Below are 20,483 nucleotides of genomic sequence, written 5' to 3'. Positions count from 1 at the left end.
ACGCCTCATGTAATATCAAATTTGTTTGTTTACTAATTGAAAACTGGAGAAATCATGTTGATCAAATTGTTCCGCTGTCTGGTGGAGCATGTCAGCAACACTGACACACTCAAATAAGTTTATTTTGACTACTTTCACTTTACAATGAAGTTTGGAATAATTTGTTGTGTTAATTCATCAAATGGCAACTTACAAAAGAAAATTATTACAATAATAGGCTATGGGAAACCTAGAAATTCATGTAGAAGTCTATTTTAAAGGTTAGGTTAGGTGTTTTCTCTTCCAAGTGAATGCACACTCTCATTAATGGACATAATTGTGGAAAACCAAGACAAATTCTGCAGCACAAGAAAGAAGTATCAGGTTTAGAGACCAATTGCCAGTCTCTCGTGCTCTCAGAAAAGTGCTTTCTATGCCAGCATCAAAATTTTCAATAGTCTCCCTTCTAGTGTCACGAATCTTATGAATAAAAAGTCACAATTTAAAGTAAATTAAATACACATTCATTTTACTCTGTTGAAGAATTTCTGATGTTTGAAAATGACTCGTAAGTGTTTTAAAAGTTTTCTTGGTTTGTACAGCGGAAATTTATTTAAACAGTTCATTACCTTATGTGAAATCTTTATTATTTTATGTGAAAAGTTTGTAATAGTTCCAATTGCCCATGCACACACATGTATTGTATTTTTTATGATTTATTCCACGTGCTATTGTCATCTGACTAACTTGTGGATCGAAGGAATGTAATGACGTGCTTGTATTAACTTTAAACACTGCTCTCTTGCCCTCTGCCTTTTCTGCATGCTTAATGCAATGTTATTTCGGTGCTATTTATAAATTTTTGGGGTGATGAGGATGGCCATATGTGTCGGAAGTTGTGGGTGAAAAAGTGATCATCATATTTATGGGTGGAGGAAAGGCGGGAAACTTTCAGTCAGCATTAGCATGCTTTGGCCATAAATGAATCGACTTACCAATTCTCTAAATGTGACTGATAAGTGTAATTCGGCTACGGTTTTCGAATGGAGATTTTCCTCCGGATGTGAGAGGTAGTTCAGCATTCATTGAACAGCTAAGACTGACGTCAGATATTTGTTTTTTGAGATTGGGCATATTCTTTAGTTCAGTTGAAACAACGTCTTATAATAATAAATTAACAAATCATCAACAAGTATTGATTTAAATATGGCAATCGATAGTTTGTGAGAAAGATGGAGTGAACGTCCATCTGTTGGCAGAATTAAGCATTACGAGAATGTCGGTAACGATGGTTGTGTCGGTATTATGAACTTCTGCAAACCCCCCCCCGGCTATTTGTTTATTGCGAAGTTGGTACAATGGGATCGTAGGCGTGTTGTTGTTTTCTTGCCGTCCTTGTCGAGGCAGTTTTACCTGTTTCCGCGTGACAATGCGTCCCGAGACGTGGTGACGGGTTGAATGCTGAGGAAGTATCAACGAGCAGTTTGCGTAGCAATGCCGTCAGTGATGTGCAAGAGTGTTCCACGTGGGATCAGATTTGCTAAGACCTTGTCGCCTCTTGCGACATTCTGGGTTTGTAAGTTTAGGTTTTATGATTCCTGCTTAAGTTTCGTAAAATTGCAAGGAAAGAACGAAGTTACTAAACAAACACCAACAGTCAAACGCGCCATTAAATTTTCAGGGCCGTCGTGAATGCGTTCATTGCTTGTAAGTTTGTGAACAGTTGCGATAAATCTTCCTGCTTTTACGTACCGGTTGAATTTAACTCAAAATTTTTGTAATTAAAGTGTGTAACAAGATTATTTAGTTGTTTGTTATAAAATTAGTAGTAGAACTGGATCCACCGATTATGGCCGCTGACAGTGTAGGGAGTGCCCAGTAAGCGGACCACTCAATGGAGGAAGGAGTTTCCGTCGGTCAGTACAGTCTGTGTAGTGTCAACAACATGCCACCTGTTCGTTGCAATCTCCTTTCTAGACATTGTTAACGCCTCGTATCGCAACACTCAGACAGACAAACCACCGACGTCTTAATCAGAGAAGGGCTAAATACATTGGTGATATTTTATTTGGAGTGTATTGTACGCGGCCTGCTGCCGTCCCATCCAGCAAACTTGTGTTAAGTGACTCGCTCCGAGGTTCGAATTCATAAAGTTCAGCGGCCAAAATCGCTGGAACGCAGTATACCATGAAGTACGTCACAACCGCTTCCTTCCGTATCCCTTGTCTTCATTCCATGCTTTGAATGCCTCGCGTCAAATACTTTTTCTGTGGGTTTTTTTCCGACAGGGGCGTTGCCGCTGATGAAACTGGATTTATGACGCAATAGACCAGACACGAGAGCAGTCGTCCCTCAACAGTGCATTACATTGAAATTTCGCTTCGTAATTTACTAAATCCACTGCCAGAAAATTTTGAAATTTGGCCTTGTTCTATTTCCCATGTTGAAAAGCCCCTTATGAGAGCCATAATTGACGTCTCACAGGAGACTTCCCTGATGCACTTGGGAGGATAACATTAAGATAGATCTTAAGTAAATGTGTGCTGAGGATGTCATATTTCGTGTTATCAGTGTTGACAGGTCCACGAGACCGATTTCTGTCTCGCTTGAAGGCCCAACTGATTATTTGAGGCACGAGGAGCAGTTGCCAACCTCGGGGCCTGTTGATTGGCCGATTTATCTGCTGGACTTTCCCTCCCAGTAAGCATCAGCACTGCTCCTGAGTGCCCGTTATCACCCGAATTCTAGATAGCTCTTGGCTTGCGGTACAGTCCTGACGTGCGCGTGTTCAACCTCTATATCGCGACCGGTTGTGATATGTCTGCAAAGCTTACACGGAACAGACCCGAGAAACTGCAGATGAAATTGATCAAGCAGAAGATAGATCCCTGAATCAAAAACCAGCCAACTTTATGAGTCAAGAGACCTCCTTGAGAGGGCGATGCCCACTCCTTTTGTGAGATGATGATAAAGTTTTACCACGTTCTCAAGACCCCCCCCCCCCCCCCAACAGGTGTCTGTCATGGACCAGGTAAGCCCAGTCTTTGTCCTCACGTTCTATTTCAACGCTGGTTTAAAAAATATCTCCCTTCGGTACCAGTTGGTGTCTTCCGTTGCGGTTTTCCGACTCGGAATCAAATACAATTATTGTTTCCAGCCGCAGAGCCGATAACGCAGTGTTCTTCCCTTCTTACATTATGTAACGACGCTTGTGAGATGGAATTGCTCGCAGTTGATGAAAGTGTGATTACATGAAGGCTTGCTTGCAGTTCTGTTGGCTCGGGTGTGGGCTGCGATGGCCATGTCGGTGCAGGAGAATTTTCCAGGTATCGACAACGATCTGACAGCGGTGACCTGGGGGCATGCAGTGAATAGCCGTGTCCAGCTCCAGGACGCGCTGACAGGTAGTCAATCACCCTTTGAATGCCGCGCACGATATATCTCGGTTAGACACGTTTGCCGTGTAGGTCTTACTTTATTTGGAGTTTGACGAGATGTGTGCCGTTACTGAACTTTACAGGCCATCTGTGGCACGACAGTAGACGTTGCCTTGTAAATAGAAGCTAACAGAAGAGCTTTTTTACTGAAAGCTCGGCGACTGCAATGAATAGTCGTGAGTGTCTTGGCTTCTTCTACGTATACTCTGTTCCACGATGCTTGAGAGATGAGTTTTTGTTACGTTCTTTCCACAAGAAAACTGAACGCGGAGGTCGCTGAAAAAGTCGGCGCGTCTGATTCTGCGCTGTAGAACGCAGATTTCTTTCCCGAAAATTTCTGACTCTGAAGCAATCGATTTAGTTAATCGATAGTTACATTACGTCTCTCGCGCTTGATTGTGAGGTTTGTATGATGTGTTGTGAAGAGAACCTCATGATGCTGGAGGCAGACGTGGTGCTCGGGACCTTGGAAGGCGGGTCGGGGGATCATATCCCGGTGATGGCACATCCGCCGGACAACGTCTCGGACCTGAGTCTGGAAGGTTTCCTGGCCGAGGTGGTGGCCGCCAACCAGAAGGGTCACCGCTGTGGCATCAAACTGGACTTCAAGACAGTGGAGGTCCTCGGCCCTTCACTGCAGCAACTGCAGCTGCTGGAGAACCAGGTGCTGCCGCCTTCCGTATTTTTGTCAATTAATTATTCAAAAAACATCCGACGTCGTCAGACAGAGTGAGCGTGTGTATAATTCGCGTAAGAAGACAAACTTACGGGGTTTTCTTTCCCAGATAAACTTCCCCGTGATGTTGAACGCTGACATTCTTCCCGGACCAGTTGACAGCACCACGAAGCCGGTCGATGCTGACACATTCCTTGATTTGTGTGTGTCTCAGTTCCCAAACAGCACGCTGTCTGTCGGCTGGACCACGAGATACGGTGGACTCATCTTCAACGGCTCGTACTCCGAGGACCAGGTCAGTGTTCGAGCCACGGCCTTCGACTTGGTCACATTCCTCAAGACACTTGTCTTAGGCCTTGCATCCATTTTAATATTGTCGTCGTACCTCAGGTGGGCGCAATGGAAGAAGTCCTCAAGCGACACCGCGTTCAGCAGCCAGTCACGTTCCCCGTGCGGGCGGGAATGGCCGCCAATTCTGGGGCCGCCTTGGCACGCCTCAAGGACAGCGTCGCCAACAGCACCTTCACCGTCTGGAGCTCCGAGTACGACGCGGTGAACGTAAAGAAGCTTCGGGAAGTGATCCTTTCCACCCTGGGCAGAGACCGCGTGTTCGTAGACGTCCCGAGGTCGCTGTGGGACAAGCTGGAGTTGAACCCCGCCGATGTGCAACGGGCAGCGTCGGCAGCTCCTTTGGCCTCCATGGCGGCTCTTACGCTTTCCATGGTAACGGCTATACTCCATAAGTTCAAATAAAGAGTACAATGAATTTGCCCCTGGCTCTGTTTGGCAAGCAGCCTGTAAAGCAATAAAGCTTGTGGTGTGACAGCGCGTCTTGCCCAGGAACTTGAAGTGTGTCTTACGAAGGTCGTGTGGCTCAGGATACCGGTGGAGTGATGAAGCTGATAGTCTCTCACTGGACTGTATCCTGGGCCACACGAATCCTTCCTATTTACGTAAGATCCGTTTTAATATTATCCCACCATCTACCCCAAGGTCTCTCGCCTAAAATTCTCTATCCTTTCTCATTGGTCCCACGCGTTCCTCGCCAATCTGGTCGTCATAACAGCGCAAATTATGACGCTTCTCGTTGCCAACATGCAATATGCTGCTTTAGCACTGAGACCATGAAGAAGGCTGTTTCGCGGTAATACACTGCACGTATCAAACAGCAGCGCTGCTTCGAGGCGAAACAGCGATCTTCATAAACTACTTTATTCAGCATTTACAGATCGAAAGTGAACAGAGTCTGATAAAAACAGAATCGATTGTTTGTGTAATGTTCCAGAGTCTGCGTTGTCTTTAGAATACGTTATCTGGCCTCATCTCGCGATAAGATAGCTCATTGCAGTTCTTAACCGACTTTCTGAGCTGCGCTCCCACGCGTGATAAGATTTTGAGATATCGCGTGCAACCGAGAGGCTGTGCCCGGTTTGCGATGCTTTTTCGGGATGTTTGTGGGTAGAAATTGTAAAACCTGGAAAAGGAAACGATCGCCCAGACTCAAGCTTTCGCTCTGTGTGACGCGCCGGTGTTATCTTCTGTAATTTCTTTCTGGCTTAATTAAGTTGTGCTGGTTCGTTTATGGCATCAAAATTCAGTGCCATTTCCCGACCACATTCGCGTATCATTTGAAGCCACGTGACCTTTCTAATTCGCTGACGAATGTGTGGAGATTTTTCTCTGTTGTCCGTGGTGGTCCTGCGGATTGTGGACTCGTAGGAAGGTACTGACGTTTCGGAGGAACATGAGGATGGCGATCGTTTCGACGTTTCCGGTATTCAGTCGCTTGCTTTGTTGAGAATGAAAATTTATTCGTGTTTGAGGATTAAGTTCGAATATAATTCCATTTCCAGAACATTCCCCATTTTTGCAGGCACGAAGACAGCTCGCACTGCCCTCTCCTGTAGTTTCTGGGAACTGCTCGCATCCTGTCTTCTCCGCAGGCTGGCCAACTGATCCAAGTGCGGACGCCGTGGTATGTAAGTACAGCCCACACGTATTTTATGGACCGGAAGGTTGACTGCCACTGTTCCCGTCCCAAGCCACGTCAGCTGTTTCCACGGCTTCATGCCCCGCGTCCACTTTAAAGATTCCCTCCGATCTACGCCTTGGAGACTAGCAACCCATCCTACTCAGCCGTATTGTTGGTAGCATAACGAGTCAGACCAGTCGTAGGCGCCGCACTTCATAAATCTCCTCCTCGTCTCATAGCATTGTCGTGCCAAGTTTGGTGTAAATTGGTTTATCCCTTCTCAAGCTGCAAGTGAACATGCATTTTTCGTTCTTCTTTCGTTAGAAGCTGACAGTCGCGCAACTAGTCAAAAACTTCTCGCCTGTTATGGAATACGTCGATTCATTATCGTGATCGAATTCAGTCCATATCGTAGATCCGCTTTAATATTATCTTCCCACGCCTGCTTCTGCGTTCAAAACCCTCGGACCGCGGGTCGTGCGCTGTTTCCAAACACTGTACGCAGCGAGGCCTCACCCTCCCCCGGTGGTCCTCGTACCCCGCAGTTGTCACGACGCTGTAACCCCCCTATCGCGAGCCCCATCACGCTCGCGTGATTATTGTTCAGGAGAACGAAAGTGCTTTTGAAAAATCTGAATGAAATCCCTTCGTCTTCTGCTGTATTATGGGATTCTGTTCGCGGCTATTGATGTAATCCGGTCCTGCTCTGTTTTGTACGTGATGTTCGACAATGCAGACAGACTTCCCTCTGCGTGTTCCGTGTCTTATTCTTCTTCTTCTTTCGACCTGTCAGGTACCGCCGCCCGCGGGGCCCTGTCGGCGCCAACACTTGGCTCCTTTTCCAGAAGTTCTTTTAGTGTCAAGTACCAGGACGGCTGTTCCGGGCTTCTCTTCGAACTCTCCCAAATTCCGGTTACGCCCAAAGGAACTGCGTGTCACGTGGGAGCAGCGACAACTTCGTCGAGTATCCGTGGCCCGCTGGACGCGCGGTGGGAACTCCTGGTCCAGATGTTGCGGCCATTTTACCCCTCCCTCCCCGCATTCATCTCATTTCATCCCCGCGACAAAGCCTGCAGATTATTTGCGCTCCGTTGCTCCAGTTCAATTAGTTTTATGGCCGCCGCGAATCCGCCTCTGGTTTCTACCAATTGTTCGAGAATTTGGTGGCAGACGGACGTGATGACGCATTTCGATGACCAGCTACAGGGAATGGTCAGAAATGCAATTTGTCCCCAGATTTCATTTGTTCGCTAATGGTTTCAGAGTAATCGCGACGGCTGGTACGCCCTCCCGGGGGGGTCCCCCGCGAACCTTACCGACTTAGTTTCATGTGGTAACATCTGGGGATCTCTAAGCATCGATTCAGTACCTCTGCGTTGACTTGCTTGGTACTGCGGGTTGTCTGATGTCATGGTCATGTCCCGTCGTCAGTCCAAGGACTTAACGGAGAATGAACCTTGCTGACGAAAAAAGGTTTCCGAAACGTCGTATTTGGTGCTCAGAGGGATAAAGGACAGCCTGCGTTATATTTCCTTCCGACTGTAGGAAGGCGAGCAAACAGCCCCAGGTAGTGGATCAGTGATGCTTTCGATACGCGGCCCGGAGATCGTTCACCCACAGCGGGAGACGCTGAGACACTTTCATTGTTCTTTTGGGCGCTGCTTGCCGCGGCAGCGACGGGCACCAGGACCCACCGCTTACGGAAACAGATGTCAGTCACCCGCGGGTTTGAACTCGGGCGCTGGAGGACCCATGACCGCGACCTGCTTTAATGTCCAGGATGAGCGAAGTCTCTCAGATAGTAAAGAAACTCGATGTGGAAATAAGAGCTTGCCATTGGTCCATATATTGAGTCGGAAAAATGCAGACCACGCCCTCGAGTTGCATTTCCTTTACATCCAAATGATGTCGCCCTTTTCAATAAATAAATGAGTTGATTACATAAACGAACACATTTTAAAAAATGTAATGAAGAAGATGAATGTCTTGTGGATCGTAGTGCAGTATATTATGGCAGAATTTACCGACGTTTCGGAAGTACTTGCTGTTTCTATCATCAGGTAGATGAGAGGTGCAGGCCGCAACTACTACAAATGTAATTAGGCGGAGCCGACACATTTCAGCATGAAATATCAGTTTACGAAAATGCGTAATAAAACACCGTTCCTACCGGCCCTCGCTTCCGCCCAAATCAATTCCTGGATACGCCACTGAAGCCGGTAATCGAACCGAGGCCTGTTGGTGCATCCCCGTGACGTCACTTCCGCTCCGTGGTAATGCCGAGGTGCGCACCTTCGGAAAAATTCCACGTGATCGCCGACGCAGCGGCAGAACAGGGTGGCTCAATAAGACAAACTAGGCGTTAAGTACAGGGTGATTCAAAATAAACGAATTAATTAGAAGAGCAGTTTTAAAACAAACGTGAATCTTCTTTGGGCCTGCGCTGTGAATAATAATGTGACATGATCTCAAATTTATGATCAGCCCCAATTGAAATTCAACGCCGTGCATGAATCGACGGCGCTGAACAATTTCTTCAGTCAGCGTCACTTAATGATTCTGAGAACTGGCGGTTTTGGTGTCGAGAGTAGAAACTGCGACTTCACGGTGATTTTAAGTTTCGATACATCGCTGCCTTCGTGGACACTAACCCGTCCAGTTGATACGTCATTGCAATACAAAATAATTTGTCAGTGAAGCTCAGCTTTTCTCCTTTCAATACGCACAGTAAAAGATTAAGGCGACATCGTGCAAGTGTATGGATGGCGTGGAGAGGAAGTTAATTCGTAGGTTCTCCTTATTGTTTTAAGATATTCAGGTGAAACGTGAGGGTTTATTAGGTAGCCCCACCTTGTGCCAGATACTGATTGATGTCTACTGTGTCTATACCTTAATTTTATATAATTAGTTTTTTGTCTTGTCATTACAACTTTCAGCCTCTAACTTAATGCACTGAGACCTGTCCATATTGGACAAGTAATTTGCTTTCCTGTCTGGGCAAACTAACATATAATTAATTACGTGCACTAATAATAAATCCTTTACGCAACACAGAAAGGAAAATAATTTGAAATACATGTTTTGTGCAAAAAGAGCACAGGCCTCGTGCGCCGAGACAAAATATTCCTGTCGATATTCATTTTTCGTAAGAACGGACCGCGCTGAAAACAAAAGGAGTCTGGAAAAAATGGTTGGAGAATTGGGCCAATGAGATTTCGAAGCAGTGCGTGATAGTGGGAGTTGCTCGCGAGTCCTGTTCGCTGGCGGGCGGAGGGCTCCAGTCAGTTGTCTTCGTGCGGTGGACGTGGCTTCGTCAACGGTTCCCGTGCGTTGCGGTATCGGGAAGGAATCGTGACGCTGCTCTGAAGTCGTTTGTTGTCTCATTTATCGATTTATCTACGTGTTCATCATTGTCGATTCGAGATTGTGGTGACATCTTTTACTCGGAACTTGAAACTAAGAACCTAACCTCCAAAATTAAATTAAAAAAATCCTGGATTTGTTCATAGGTTAGGCAACATTTATCGATTCGAAGTGTGTGGTGTGTGACTAGTTCTATTAAAATTAATAGTTGTTGTGTTAGTGCGTTCACAGCTACGTATTTTAAGTGTTTTAGGTACTCATTGTTAACGTGAGAATATAATTTGTGGACGTATCTGACTGGTATGTTAATTAATAGAGTACAACAATCGGTAGCACTGAAATTGCTTCAGAATTCCCAGTTGTCGACCACAGGTGTGGACTTGTGTCTCTTGCCATTCATTCAGAAATGTCTGTGTAACAACAATCAGTCAGCAACATGCTTCTCTGTATCATCTCCTTTGTTCAGGGTGCGAAATAACAAAACCTGATAATTGCTTGACTACAAGGCAGCGTTGTTTTGTGTCTATTATCAAGGACATGTTTATTGCTGTGCAGTACGGAGAAGCCTTCGCCCACGGATCGTTACATTCGTTGTTGGTGTCTGGGGTTTGCGTGAATTTCTGCAGATCGCATTTGAGCTAATTCGCGTTTCGCCATAAGTGACCGACGTAGAATGCCGGTCATTTGACTCTTAGTCGTGTTTTAGTACGAAAGAAGAAAGTTTGTTACATTTCTTTGAAATTTATGGCCGGTGTGAAATTGGTTTATGTTTTCGCCGTTTTATTGTATTGTCTCTCCTTCCACTGAGACGCTTATTAATGGTTCTGAGGCTTCGTAGCTTTATTTTCAGTGGTTAAGCATTGAATGCGACAGTGTCTTAAGTACAGATTTGGTACGTTGTCATTCTTCCCCCAATGAAGAATGTCATTTTATAAAATAAAGTGTTTGAATTGAAGTGTTTCGGAAGTAAGGAAGTTGTTACACCCAAGGGCAGAACATTTTTGTATCCGTGTGATTCGAAGCGCGAAACATGGATCTTCGTAAGGTGTTTTCGGCGAGGAGAAGGAACTTCTAGCCAACACAAACAAATGTTGGGGCGAGCAGTAATTTGGGTTAAGACTGTCATGCAAAAAATAAAGCAACTCACGAGCGTCTGAGGTGCGGAGAGAGAGAGAGAGAGAGAGAGAGAGAGACAGGTGTTTTGTGTCGAGTCGGCCAGAGAAATTTGAATGTGCGTTTGTGACGACACTTCCCAGCAGCGTATCAGAGACACCTCGTGAATGTGTAATGAACTTCATGTAACTTTCGTGCAAGTTGCCTTCAGTTGTTATCTTACCCTCGTCGTCCCGCTCGTGTGACGCCGTGCACCTGATGGTGAATGTGGCGTCCATACGGCTCTGACCTCGGGACGCCGTGCTTTTACTCAGCCACTCTCTACGACTTTCTTCAGCATTTGACCAGATACGCGTAGGACCTGATTCAACGGCGCACTAATCCGACTTCGTAACGAGATGGCGGTCTCAGTTCGAAACGTGTGTTCGGCAGTGACATTACTGGCGGTGCTGTGCGCGTGCGTCGAAGCCGCGTACTTCTACAGCAGGGACGGCCATCAGCAGGGCAGATCTGCTGGGGCGTCGTCGCACCACAAACACCACGGCGTCGGCAGCAGGAGGCTGCAGCAGGCTGGTGTTGGCGTCGTCAGCAGAGGAAGATTTGTGACCCACAGCGCCACGACAGTCACCACAACCCCGAGCGGCAGATTATCGCCGCTCGATCGTTTGATCAATAGACTTGACTCGGAGGAGAGGAAATCGGTGACGCGATTTGATCAAGGAAATGGCCGTCACGAATCGCCGCACTCCGGGAGGTACCCGAGTCGGGATGCTTTGTCATCGGCGCTGAGATCACCGGCTGATCACAGTTACGCGCAGCTGAGAAGTAACATTGATGATTCGTACGAAGATGACGATGACGATGATGAAGACGAGGAGGACGACGACGTGATAGATGGCGAGGAAGAAGAAGAAGAAGAAGAAAGGGCGAGCAGAGGTCGCCATGGAAACCACAGAACTGGGGACGTGCCGTGGGTGAGTATACAATTCGCGGTTGCTGCTTTTTGTAGGATCCGAGGTTTTTACGGCGGTGAGTCCGAAGGTGGCCGTCTTCTGGGTTGTTGCGCCGTGCAGTCCGACGTTTCAGAGGTGCTGGTTGCTTTTAGCTTTGGGTGGGGGGGGGGGGTGCTCACTGCCGCGTCTTTCTGTGTTTCTGCTTGAAGTGACCTGATATCGGCAGTTGTTTTTGAGCTGTAAGGTTCTTGTTGGACTTGCAGGCAGGTAATCAGGCTTTCGGAGAAAAATGTCTCCATCTTCAGGGTTGAATTATTTGCAGTTATGTTGATACAGCCACATTTATGTAGTCACCGGAATTAAATTCTAATCTCAATGATACCAGATTATCTGCCTCAGTAAACTAGCGGGTTAGCTCAAGGGGCAGAACGCCTTGTTTAATTCGTATCTTCGAGGGAAATAGATTTCCCTGATTTCTTTTCATCACGGCCAGGCGACCACCTGTTCCTTCTTAGTCCCTTCTATTCCACTGTGCAATCACCCTCTTAGTTTCTTCGACGCTAAACAATCTCAGTCTGTGTTGTAGCGTCGTTGAGTTAAAGAAATTCTTTGCTTCGTGATACGAACGCGTTGGATCATGGAATGAATGTTCCTGAGTCGTCGTACGTCCTGAGCTCATTAGACGCAGAAGGAAAGCGGAATCTCGCTTTGGAGCGTCGCTTCGTGAGGCTGAATACGGATCGGGTCCTTGCGTTTCATGCGGACAATGGCAGAGAACGAAGAAAGGTTTTTCCTGAAAGCAGGAAAAGGCTGCATCGTCGACAGTGCGTAGAGTCGGAGCGCGTTTGTGACTGCGGAAAAGAAGGCAAGGTGTGTGTTGTGGATTGATCTGGTCCAGCGGGCGGTAATGAACTTTTTGGATTTCATAAATCGCGTGATGTCACACGCTCCATTTATTTTATGAAACTTGTGTGCTTGATAGTCTCTCTCCCCCCCCCCCCCCCCCCCGGGCCTCCATGTACGTGGTCGTTGTGTGATGGCCAACTTGAGTTTTAAGCTGACCTCAGGGAGTGTCTCTCGTTGGCTTGCCATGACAGTCGCTGAGTGGTCCAGTCAGCAGTTGTGACGATACTCGTGTGAATTTCCACACGAAGCAACTCGAGCCTTGAACAAGTGGGACGGACCCTCCTCCCCTCTGCGATCTCAAAAGGGAGCAGTTCTAGAACTCCAAATATTCCAGTGGATCTTCGTCTACCCACGATGCAATTATGCGTGTCCTCTGACCCCAAGAGATGAATACGAGTTGTGTTCGTGGAAAGGACGCGAAGGAGGACGTTTCGACCTTACAAGCGGTGATATCTGCGCAACGAGGAGGTTCATAATTCATCGCGAAATTTTATAAGACGAAGGATTTTGTGGCGGAAGGTGAAAGATGCTTGTGGTAAAGAGGCAACTTGGGATACCAAGATGTAGATGGGAGAAAAATATTTCAGCGGATGTTAAAGGAAAGTGTAGGTTAATCTGGTTGAGAATAGAGTTTATTCGTGGACACGCTAGCTGAGCGACTGATAGCTTCCCAGAATGGATTTGCTGATCCAAGGAATTTTTTTTTAGTAGTAATCCGTAACGATCCTGGGAGGATTCGCTTGTTTGACCGTCTCTGGGTGTTTGCGCGGTGGGACAGTGCGTCGTGTGAAGACTGCGCCATGCAACATCGAGAAAATGTTCGAACGCGTCGCTCGGCCTTGCAGGCCAGACGGCGTTCTGTTCTGTTTGTCAGAGAATTTGAAGCGGTTTTGTAGACAAAAACTGTACCGAGCAGCCACCATAACAAATACACACAAAAGGCACCGAATCCTACCTCAATAACATCCTCAATTTTCCGGCAAGAGAACGGAGCGCGTGACAATGCCTCGAGGATCTCCCCTGTAACGCAGTCGCCGAGCGGGTGGGGGGCAGGAGCGAAGGTGGGGGAATGAAGGACCCACGAAATTACCATACGTGGAGGAAAAAGCGCCAAAGTATCACGTGGTCGGTCATTTCTCTTAGCCCACCCTTGGAATGTTTCCGTCCTTCCTTCTCTTCGCAAATCCGCCGTGGTGTCCCGTTACCAGATTTCTGCAGATAGTTTTCCGTGGCCTCTGTCCTCTGCTTTTCATTCTGCACGTCCTTTGACTCTTCGCTTTTGCTTGCTTTCTTACGCTCTGTAGCTTTTACGTACATCTTAAAAGAACCATCTCCAGATTTCGACTTTTGTCAGGTCCAGTGTGCAGAATTCTCATTTATATTCGCAAATTACTCCCCCCCCCAAGCGCCTACATGGCGTGTAGTGGAACAGCTTAACTTTTACTTTATCCAAGACGTTTTAGGGCAACTGACTCAGTTTATCATCATAAGTTAAATAATACCCCCAAGAAAGGGAAATTTAACTTGCGCTGTTGGTGCTCGTGATTGACGTATTCTTTGAAGAAGCTCCTTATCTTCGCTTTTCTTTTGTGAAGGACAATTATTTCCGTTCGTCATCTAAAATCCCAGCTCGTATCGTCTGTGGTCTTTTCGGACCCATCCAGGACAGGGGTGCCCAAATCTTAGATTTGCGTCCTGGCTGTGGGGTAAAACCGGACAGAGGGAACGGGTTTGAGAACTGGGAGACGCAGGAAACGAATGGGGACTGAAGAAAAGAGCGTAGAAAGGTCTGACATTTTAAGTACCGCGAAGTTCAGATGTAATTCAGGCTACAAGTGCTCTTAGCGTCTAACAATTCCTCCTCGTGCAAATACAAAACGAATTGATAAGCGCAAGACTTGGAGGCAGTTTGCTGAGAGCTCAAACTCCACTCTCTTATCAAATCAGAGTCTGCGAACGAGAATGATAGTTCCGGTTCACAAGAGAGCCGAAGAAAAGTCCGGTCGCTTACGTAAGTTCCAGAGCTGGGATAACGACTGGTCGGCGAGTGCTCTCCGCTGCCCAGGTCAGGGAATGCGTGGAGCTGCACGCCCACTCCTCCATATTCTTCGTAGTTTTTGCCTCCACGCGTTTCTATCGCCAGACTCTGCAAGACTTTGTAAAAGCGTAAAGAACTGACACCGCCATAGTTTTGAAGACGTTTCGGCCTAAGGAATGCGGACGATTCAATCGTGTTCGGGGTTTGATGTAATTACAGCCGATCTGTCTTGGCTACTCTTGTTGAAAGTTTTAAGAGTTTTTATTCACAAAAACTGTAAGACGACTTGTAATTTGTTCAGTCGCTTCGGGCAAATTTGACTGTAAAACCTTAATTCTAGACGGATGTAAGGAACTTTTGCGAAACGTTGGTCCCTTTTTCGTTCCGTTGTAAAAATCTCTCTTATTTCCCTGAACAGAATTGACCACCACAGCTTGAAACGAGACACTCTTTGAATTGTGTAACGTGATGCAACATTTCGTAAGGCGTAATTAAACGGGCTTCATATCTCAGTTGATAATGGCACAAGCAGCTGAAGCTTACGAAATGCGATGTTACGTGGTCAGTTCTCAGAAAGGAGACGCTCTGTGTGCACTTACAGAACAGTGCAGTGGCGTGAAACGTGCATTTGATTTGTATTCTTCGCCAAATATTACGATGATCACCGAATAAGGAAAGGCAGGATTGGCGGGGCATGCAGCACGCATTGATTATATAAATGCATATAACATTTTATTCGGAAAACTTGGAGGGAGATGACCACTTGGGAAATCTCTGATGATTAATTTAAAATCGTTCTTAATTAAATAGTGTGATGAATTTAAATGGCCCGAGATTTCTCATTTCCAGCCACCAGTTAAGTTGTTCTTTGGCGCTCCAAAAAATCTGCATTGCGTTCAGTTTTGAGTGGGGCCTCGAAATGCCCTGTGTGTTGGACACCCCTCGTGTCAGATGAGGCTACTGGAACACACGCATGTAGCATTCCTGAACGCCGCTCAGGTGCTCGTCTTAATGCGGTTAAGTAAGAGTTTAAGACAGCCCGGAGAGAGCCATTTCTCCCTCCGGTGTACCTCGCCTTCGTTTCACGTCTGGTCGGACTCTTTCCCCGCTACGGAATTACGTGTGTGAGAAATTAAACAGTCATCGGTTTCCGTGGACACATATCTCTCTCTCTCTCTCTCTCTCTCTCTCTCTCTCTCTCTCGCTCTCGACTTTGAAGCAGGGGATTAACGCGATCCGGCAGGTTTAGATTTCGACGTCTTTTTGTCTTAGTTAAATAAAGGACAGGTTTATGGTATCGCGTCATTACCGTCGTGAATAATGAGGTCGGTCGCACCCACCTCGGACATTTAAAAAAAAAAGTTTGGAGTTCATGAACACGCTGTAACTCAGAGATGTGTCTCGTGTGGACGGGGAACGTCTGAATTACGCGTTCATTTTACGCACCTGGAGGCATTGGCCAAGAAACGTTGGCTCACTTCGCGAGTCAGACGGAAATTATTCTTGTCTGACATTCGTTTGCGCTTTTAAAAAGAATTATGAGGTCGCTGATCTGCGGTGTTGAGAGGTGAGCCACTATCAGCGGCGGCTCTTTGCATCGTACAAGTATCCAAACTACCGTTGCGCCGTGTAGTATGGTAGAAGTGCTTACCGACGTTTCGGAGGTGTTTGCCGAATGTTGCTCAGTAATCCCACCGACTACAAGCCTGAAAGTTGGCCTGTTTGAAAACTGAGTTGTCATGGAAGGGCTGATATTCGAACCCAGGAACTCCTGCATGCAAAGCAGAGGTTTTCATCTCTGATTTGTGCTTGTCTGTTGAGAACGGGAAATAAGCAGACGGGAAGTTACATGGTGCGTTTAGAACAAGAGAGTGCATCGGGAACATGTTCCTGGCAGGGACACAGCGTCTGATATCCCAGCCTGCTGCCAAGTTATTGTCGGTATTGAGGGTAAATCGGCTGGAGAGTGAAGCTGACCACTCACCGAAGTTACCCCCACGTTTTCAGGACACGGAGACGTTCACACCTGATGTGGCGACTCCACGAGCATGTGAACGGTAATGGGCGTGAACGCACCTCCACAGCCTGGCGTCTCGACCACATCTGCACAGTCAAACCTCAGCTGTCACCATAAAATAACATCACTGTAGCTCGCATTTAATTAATTCTTCCAGAATTTGACTTTGTGCAGAACTTCACTGTCTTCTGGTCGTATTTTGAACGTGTGCGTGGGCTGATAGAGATCGTCTATCATTACCAGGAAGTACACGTGACGTCATGATTTTCAAATGATGTGAGGTCGATGATAATTGGTGGGGAGCGATGTTTATTTATCATTCACGAATGGCGATCGAGAATAAGTGACCCACGTGGGAGGTCAGTGCATCGCCATCTTGGATCACATCAACGCCGGTTGTGTGCAAAGGTTGTGTGTGAGGTCCTTCGGTTGGATTACGCTGACGTGGCAGATTTCGCTGAGATCGTAAGCATTGAGATCACTCACCAAACGCAATAAATTCTAAACTTATCTGTTTGTGACTCACCCTGATGATGGAGGCAGCAAGCACTTTTTCCCCCCGTTGGTGTCGGATGATCTCGTAACTTTTCTTAAGGAGTTAGGGTGTGAGGAAGTGGATTGGATTCATGTGGCTGAAGACAAGGTTCAGTGTTCTTTTTTAGCATGGTAATTATCTTTCGGGTGTCATAAGAGGCTAAGAATTTCTTGATGAGCTAAGCGACTGTTGGCTTCTGGTCTTTGTTTACCAAAGACGTTGTTAAACCACGATCTTTTCTTCTGCGCAATGTTCGTGAAAGTTCTTCCGTGCCCGTCAGTCTGGAGTGTTTCAAATTCGCTCATTTCAGCCCACGGCAGATTCCTGGAACGTCGTATCAGCTCAGTTCCATCGAAAGATTCTCGCGTGATGGCTGGTTCTGTGTCGTCTTCGCGTCTGAGACCCGTCACTTTATGGGCCATTAATGTTTCTGACGGTGGGAGGAAGCCCTCGTAACAACGAATCGACTTCGCTTACTATCGAAGCGTCCTCTTTGCAGACGAAAACTCCCTCGTCGAGTAAGCGGCTGGCTTTCACCTTGCGGATGAGACCTAAGATTTTCGTTTTTTTGAGCGAGTAAAATTGAACTGGGCGAATGTTATTCCATGTTCAGAACGTCGCTAAACCTTGTTAGTGTTTCAGCGTTATTAGACGTCAATAAACACCCGTAATAACTTTTTCCTGCCGTAAGGAATACGCATCTCCATTACAAAGATCAGTTGGTTAATGGTGTTTAGGGAAATAACCGCTGCTTACGTTTACTGATTGTTTGTGCAGGTGGTACACATAATTACCACTGCTTGAAAGGGTTATTAGTGCAGAGGATGAACGCTGTGCATTTTGAACTTCCGAGGCATGGATGCGTGTCTTCTTGCTCGATGTTGCGTCATATGCAATCTGCGTTCCGCTTATATTCCATGGCGGAATTATATTACGGCGTCGTCACGACGCGACGCGTCCCTTTCTGGAATGCCACGTGTGCCTACGTTTCGACCTGACGCCTGTTCCTTCTGCTTGGCAGCAAAACTGTGTTTTGTGTTTTCAACCATCCCCAGTGACAAAAGGTGGGCCCTGATCCGGGGGGGGAAGTAGCGCTCGTGGCCAATTTTAATTAAGTGAAGGTAGTTCGTGCCCCAGATGGTGTGATGACCCAGCTTTGAGCTGCTGTTTGAAGACTTTTTGTTTCGAATCAAGAAGACGAACTTGGCGATCGTGAAAATTCGTTGGAGCGTTGCCATTCTGTGTTGGGTCCGAAGGTTTTTTGTTTTTGCGATAAATCTTTTTTATAGTGTGCGGAATTTTGTCGCCAAGGAACAACTAGAAATGCTGTGGATCTGGTCGGTGGCAGTGCCCGTCCAAATGCGGAAAGTGCGCGAACGCTTGTCCGCCGATCAGTATCGCAGAATATGTCTTCGTTAAAATGAAATATTTACCCGTTTCTTTATAAATATTCCACGGAAGAGACGTGAGACGTGTCAGTGATGGAGAAAATTAATTATGCACGAAGTTCCAGTTTGTGGTCCGTGACGATGCTGATTTATCGGACAAACTCGGAGCCTGTCGGATGCTGGAAGGACGTTCGGTCTGTAGTTGATGTCTGAGCCGCAGATGGCAAGATTAAATGTTGATTCAGAGATACGGTAGCTGACAAATTCTTCGAATTTCGGTTAAATTCCACCAAATTTCCAAGTTCCTGTCGAAAAAAGAACTCAAACAAAAAAGAGTATAATTTTACTCGGTAGAAACTTGAGGTCTTGCGTTGAGGACAGGACGTAACGCAGGGCGAAGGTGTCTGAGGCTGGGGGGGGGGGGGGGGTTTGGAGCTAAGAGGCGACAGCTGGATGACGAGGATCTAAGTAATTTGTTGAAGATGGCTGTCGTCTGTCATTTGGGCGCTGACGGAGGCACCCGGCGTGGCATCTCTGAGACGTTGCTAGACTTCTTCCAGACTACGCCTTTACACTTACGACCCTAATAAGACTACTGTCATTGCGGTAAGTGTAAAGGTGTGACGATGTCTAATGAGCCTGAAACAGACAAGCTCCTTCCTTGTAATTCATCGGCCTCGCTCTGGAGGGACGGCTCTTTGCTAACGCGGCAAGCACTTCTCGTTCCGAGGCCTTGCCCTGTGACTGCGAGGGTCGGAATTTACTTTTGTGATCTCAGACCGTGGTCTCAGTTCACATCCCGGTTGCGCGATTTAAGATCTGCGTGGCTCAGGGAGAGAGAGATCGTCCCTCGTCAAGCGTCGCTGTCGTAGGCACGAAATTCGTGGAACCGGAGAGTTCATTGCCATCTTCACAAAAGCCCGCTCTGGGAACTTATCGCAAGGCTTTGAACCCAGTACGCATCTCTCGCACTATTTGTGTAAAACTGAGGTAAACATTCGAGTTTCATAAAAACCGTGTTTTGTTTTGGCAGGTCTGCGACCGTCAGCTGCTCTAGAAGTTTTCTCTCGTCCTCGCCCCGATACGGCATTGTCCGCGTTTCATTCTCTCGCCCGCCTGTTCGCTTTCATTCTCTCTCCTTATCTCTCTTCCGTCTGCCTGCTCGTCCGTCGACGTTCGTTTCTTAATTCTCCTCTCCCCAGCGCCGCGTGTGTAAATACGTGTCCCCTCGAAGCATGCGAGGCACTCGTAATTTTGCCTGTAATAAATTACACCCCTTTCCGAGGGAAGTAATTTGTAAATACGGCGTGAAGATGAGGGTTGCAGACGTTCTGACGGCTGTCTCCCTCCAAGGAATTAAGACGTCCTACTTCGTGACGGCTCATCATCGGAGACGCCTTCATTTGTTTCAACTTCATATTTAAAATTTTGAACGGTTGGGCTGCCCGTCCAATGACACGGCCACGCTCCTTTTCCATCGTTTTTATGGCGTTCCTTAGCAACCACAAAATGAAAATATCCTTTGTCTCGTGTCTGGCCGGCCTTGTGTCTGTCCTGGGACGTTTCCAAAAGCCGTTTGTTCCTCACCGCGCTCTCTGACCTCGCGAAATGTGGTAACTGTGATGAAAGACGTTTCGCCTGTTCGCAAACACAAATGCGATCCATTGCGGGACACGGCGTTCGAAATGCTAGACAATCAAAATAGAATTGCGGCAATCTCTCAATGTGTCATCATACATCTGAGCGTTCTAGTATTTGGTATCGTCGTCGTCGTCATTATTATGATTATGCCACAGGATTGTCTGCTACTTCCGTCACGTGACTTCTAGCTCCAGCCTTCATCTGTCACCTGTCCCCGTTGTTTCCCCCCGCGCCTCCCGCCCGTGAATTTTTTAAACGCTGTGCCGCGTCACTCCACGCTATTTCAGGAGCCGTGTCTGCAACCTTATCTGTGATGAATATTCTTTCATGTGTCTTACCGAAGTTTCTCGGTCGTGCGCTGCTCATTGATTCGTTCCGCCAGTTTTTACAGCGTGTTTATTGCCCCCCCCCCCCCCCCCCCCCCCCCGGTTTTACCTTCTCTCCACTCCCAAGTTCAGACGAGGC

At 47.0% G+C, this 20,483-nt stretch overlaps 1 protein-coding gene across 2 annotated transcripts in view; it reads left to right on the top strand.

The window, feature by feature from the left end:
* The window catches only part of LOC110828428 (uncharacterized), a 71,615-nt gene that overhangs the window by 1,774 nt on the left and 49,358 nt on the right, over positions 1-20,483 (top strand). The window contains exons 1-6 of one of the 2 annotated variants that reach the window (XM_087349299.1): positions 1,355-1,555; positions 3,249-3,383; positions 3,842-4,080; positions 4,202-4,387; positions 4,483-4,815; positions 5,966-6,067. In XM_087349299.1, coding sequence (XP_087205425.1) covers positions 1,438-1,555; positions 3,249-3,383; positions 3,842-4,080; positions 4,202-4,387; positions 4,483-4,815; positions 5,966-6,067 — 1,113 coding nt within the window. In that variant the 5' untranslated portion in view covers positions 1,355-1,437. Of the gene's footprint in view, positions 1-1,354; positions 1,556-3,248; positions 3,384-3,841; positions 4,081-4,201; positions 4,388-4,482; positions 4,816-5,965; positions 6,068-20,483 lie in introns of those variants that run through there. The other variant, XM_087349300.1, reaches the window with a different exon arrangement.

Source organism: Zootermopsis nevadensis, unplaced genomic scaffold, assembly GCF_977971745.1.
Source record: "Zootermopsis nevadensis isolate Lab colony 2312 unplaced genomic scaffold, Znev_1.0 Znev_ptg000016l, whole genome shotgun sequence".
NCBI lineage: Eukaryota > Metazoa > Arthropoda > Insecta > Blattodea > Termopsidae > Zootermopsis > Zootermopsis nevadensis.
This window is presented reverse-complemented; position numbering and strand designations above follow the sequence as displayed.